We start from the raw sequence: 4510 nt of genomic DNA, 5'->3' as shown, positions 1-4510 counted from the left end.
GAGATGATTTATAGCTACATAAATATATATAACTTATTTTATACCATAAGTTCAAAAAGTGCTTGTTTCATTCAGTCAAATATCATCACATAAAACGAGACAGAGGAAGTAATATTTTAATGACAAGATGGATCACCTGTTAGTTCAAAACGAACCAAGCAAATATATGAAATTAAATTTGATAATAACAGTAACTCGTTTTATCATGCCCTTCTCGGCAGCCTTTTTATTGTGTTCAATGAACCATTCACGGGGTGATTTGAAGTAGAAAGGTGGAAAATGATTCAGCTTCAATCTTCTCAAGCTTTGCTTTAGAGTGGAAATTAGTTATAACAAGCATAGTAAGACTATGAAATTACGATAGTTTATACACACTTTATAAAGTAAGAAAAACTATATGTACTTAATGAAATTTTATGTTGTGCCACTTCTTCACAACTCACAAACACTTACATTAATCATGAAAAACTACCAACAAAAATAAATGGCCAAATAGACAGGCGACAGGCGACCCCTCAAACTTGTCTAAGGGCCTGACCTTAGATAAAGTTTCATAAATATTTTAGTTTCTGAAATTAGTCATATCATAACTGCCGAAGTCTAGTTTTCAACGGCTCACAAGCATATTATGAAATGTAATCAATTTACTGAGGGTGAGTGCCTTAATTTAGGAGAAAGTAGGTAATCTCTAGTCTAAAAATAATCCCTTACATTACCAATGTGAAAATTAAACTCCTTTACACATTGATAAGAAGCCTGTTCAAGCAGAAAAATACAAGCACACCAATTTCACCACAAGAATATCCAAGAAAAAGCCCATGGGCCTGTTTTTTCTTTTAACTTGGAGCAAGCCCAAATCTTGTGACAGAACAAAAAGAAAAATATGAAAGAAATGTGAGGCATCCCAAAATAAAAATATCATATGCAATAGTAAAAAGTCAAATCTTAGAAGAAAATTCAAGTCATTATGACTCAATTACAAACAAATTTTGGTAATATAAATAAAGAGCAAAACCATTTTCACCTCACATTGAAGTGAAATGATTACAATTACACACTTGGTCACAAAAAATAGAATTTAAAAATTACACCAAACGAGCTTAGGCAATACAAAGAAAGTGGAAAGTAAAGCAACAAATACATAGAAAAGAAAGGAAAACAAAACACAAGTGATTTTCAGCCAATTAATCACCTCCTGTTTCTCCAGATATAGTTTCTTGGGATGCTTCCTCCAGGGATTTTCCTTTTGGCTCTGGCACACAAAATGTACAAATCATTCCAAGAGCATTGATACACCCTAAAACAATGAGAGAGTTCTTTATGCCGATACCAGCTGGGTATCCTGCATCGGTTTTCGTTGGATCTTTATTTTGTGCAGCGTACAGGAATCCGTATACCCCGACTATAGCTCCAGCTTTACCTGCAGCTGCAGAAATCCCATGACAAGTTGATCGAAGCCTGGCAGGGAAAATCTCAGCTGGGACCACAAATGTGGTTGCGTTAGGCCCAAAGTTCGCGAAAAAGAACGTGAGGGAGTACATGACCACGAACCCGATATGGTTCTCCTTCAATGTCCAATGATGGTAGGGAAGCGCGATGGCAAACATGAAGACAGTCATAAAGAAGAATCCGATCAATTGGATTGCGAACCTTCCAATTATATCAATGAACGCCACGGTGAACCAGTACCCTGGCACTGTACTACATAGCGCAATCAAGGTTTGTGCTCTTGATATTTTGTAAACTTCCTGAACAGCATTCATTGTTGCGGCCGGAGGGATCCATCCAATTGCTGAGAACACATCTTTTTGGAATAGATTTTGGCTGTAGAAAGCAATGTCCAACAAAAACCATGTAGAACAGGTTCCAAAAAGGTGCATCCCGTGGCGACGAACGAATTCCATAGAAAATAGACCAAATTTATTAGTTTCGTCCCTAGACATTTGTTCGATTTTTGCATCCTCAGGATCAATTTCAACTTGTAGTACCCTGCCCATGTCTCGTGCGGCTTTTTTTGCATCTTTTGCTACGAGAGCCGTGTAACGGGCTGTTTCGGGCATCTTCATGCGCCAATAGTAAGTGAGGCCAGCTGGTAATGCCCCGAACATGAGAACTATACGCCAAATGAAGTCGGATTGTGGCACGGTGGACAAAGCTGCATTTTCAGCAAAAGTTGGGGCCTTATAAGCATGATCAAATCCAGCCGACACAATAAGTGCAATGATCCCACTAAATAAAATTCCAAAGCCTTGCATGGCGAACACGGCAGCTATAAAGGCGCCACGTGTCTTCTTGTTTGCATATTCAGACATAATGGTGGCGGATAAAGGGTAATCCCCACCAATGCCAAATCCAAGCCAAAATCTGAAGAAACAGAGTGTGGCCATAACACCCTTAGGAGTATTTCCAAAGGAGAGTCCTGAAGCAATAGAACACACAACCATGAGAACCAAGGTTATCCCATAGACTTTTTTCCGGCCCATTTTGTCTCCAAGCCAACCGAAGAAAAGCTGACCGGCTAGGGTGCCGACCAGGGCGACTCCCGTGACTGACGATGAAACGGTCGGAGGGAGTGTTCCGGGCTTCAAGAGATCCGGCTTGGTGTAGTATATGCGCCCCAGTAATTTTGTCACAAGGGAAATACTGAAGAGATCATACGCATCAGTGAAGAATCCCATTCCAGCAATAACTATTGCTGTGAAATGGTAGAGTTGAGTCTTTGCCACATCAAGTGCATTAAGCACTTGTAGATTATTATTATCCTCATCACCAGCCATGCCTAAAATTGCTTCTTGTTCCAAAAGTGCAAAATTATCTGCGTTTTAAGAGACAACATTAATTCTTTTAAGACACAACATTAATTCAAGAAATTGAATAAACAATAAAAAGAATTGTATAATTTTGTCTTATCTTCAAAAAGTTTACACTTAACAGGACAGGATTTTAAGATTCAAAGAAAGTCTTCTGAAACATGTGGTGTTACATATGCTTTAATATTTGTGTGCACTATAAAAAAATGGGTAATTTGCGAAGGTTGAAAGTTGCAATTCGTAGAGATTTTAACCACCACTTTTTGCTAGCGGAAGATAAAACCCCCGGAATTGCAACTTTCAAACTCCTCAAATTACCTTTTTTTTTGTAGTGGTGACTATAAAGCATCTCACTAAAGATGAAATGAGAAGTTTAAAGTTAAAAGGTTTTCAAATATAAAAACGTATCATTCTTTTCTGAAAAATACTAATTAAAAAAATAATGTACGTAACAATAATTGAAATAGAGGGAGTAATAAGGATGCTGAGAAATGAAATCCCATTTACTATATCTCTGTGTGTGTGTTGCAAAAGTAAATCCTAATGTTTTAACTTAAAACTATTCATGCAAAATTAAAACTATTTAATTTACCTTCTTCTTCTTCAGAAGAAGAATGTGCACTTAATTTCTGGCTTTGGAGAGAACTAATTAATGTGTAAGCTTTGGGAAAATTACAACTACTTATAAGGTGTCTCACTAATACCATTTCAGACACAAACAGAATAATCTCAAGAATATTATGGGCATATACCTTTATATCATGTCAGCAATCTTACTATTTGCAATTTTTCCCATTTGATCAGTATTATGAGTAGCATGTACTCCTAGTTGGTCTTTGAAGCTGTCCTCGAAAAGCTGACAAGTTCTTAAATCTTGTGAAATGCACACCATTATCTATATTTTAGACGTTATCTTGTTAATTATATATTAAGCCAACCAAATAACGGATCTTTTTGTGTGTAATTATCTGATATCTCGAATTTACAGGTCTGATTAATTTAAATTCGCGTCGTGTAAGACCCATTTTATAAAATTTCTCCATTCTTAGCGCTCAAACCTGACACCTCTAGTTAAAGGTATTCGGATGGCCAGTTTCCGAACCACTTGTTAATATTCAGTTATAATTTGAAATGTAATTTGGAATAACCAAAATTTAAGGCGAAAATAACATCTGAACAAAAATACTCCTAGCAAAAACATGAGGCAAGATCTTTAACAAGTGGAACTCCAACGCATGTGTTAGCATTCAAAAATTTGTTGGCGTTTAATTTCAAACTCCATCAACAATTTATGGAGTTCAAACTCCATAATGATTCATTGAGTTCAATTTTTCACAATCTAATCAACTGTAAAAATTTGTTGGAGTTTTAAACTCCATTAATAATTCATGGAATTCAAGCTGTTGTCAATTCAAATGTCATGAATGATTTATGGAGTTCAAATTCACAATCTAAGTGTGAAAATTTACGAGAGCTCCAAACTCCATGAATAATTACGTGAACTCCAAGAACGATTGATGGAGTTCAAAGTAAAAGTTTGTTGGGGTTTTCATGTTTTAACTAGGTGTATTTTTGTCAAGAATTCTTGAATAAAGTGAAGAGGGGATCAGAAATTGAATAAAAGTATGTACCGGGGAAAAAGAGCATATAAGAGCGTAAACGATGGAGGTGAAGAGATAACGAGAATGATTAAACGTGAA

At 36.3% G+C, this 4510-nt stretch overlaps 1 protein-coding gene across 1 annotated transcript; it reads right to left on the bottom strand.

The window, feature by feature from the left end:
* Window positions 1-976: 976 nt before the first annotated feature.
* On the bottom strand, window positions 977-2777 carry LOC132619144 (low affinity inorganic phosphate transporter 1-like). The gene has a single exon (XM_060334096.1). The coding sequence runs from the start codon at window positions 2775-2777 to the stop codon at window positions 1185-1187; it is 1593 nt and encodes a 530-aa protein (XP_060190079.1). The 3' UTR covers window positions 977-1184.
* Between the last annotated feature and the right edge of the window lie 1733 nt (window positions 2778-4510).

This window comes from Lycium barbarum, chromosome 11, assembly GCF_019175385.1.
Source record: "Lycium barbarum isolate Lr01 chromosome 11, ASM1917538v2, whole genome shotgun sequence".
NCBI lineage: Eukaryota > Viridiplantae > Streptophyta > Magnoliopsida > Solanales > Solanaceae > Lycium > Lycium barbarum.
This window is presented reverse-complemented; position numbering and strand designations above follow the sequence as displayed.

Coding starts and splice junctions, on each gene's coding strand:
- LOC132619144 (XM_060334096.1), bottom strand. CDS start 2,777: ATGGCTGGTGATGAGGATAATAATAATCTACAAGTGCTTAATGCACTT.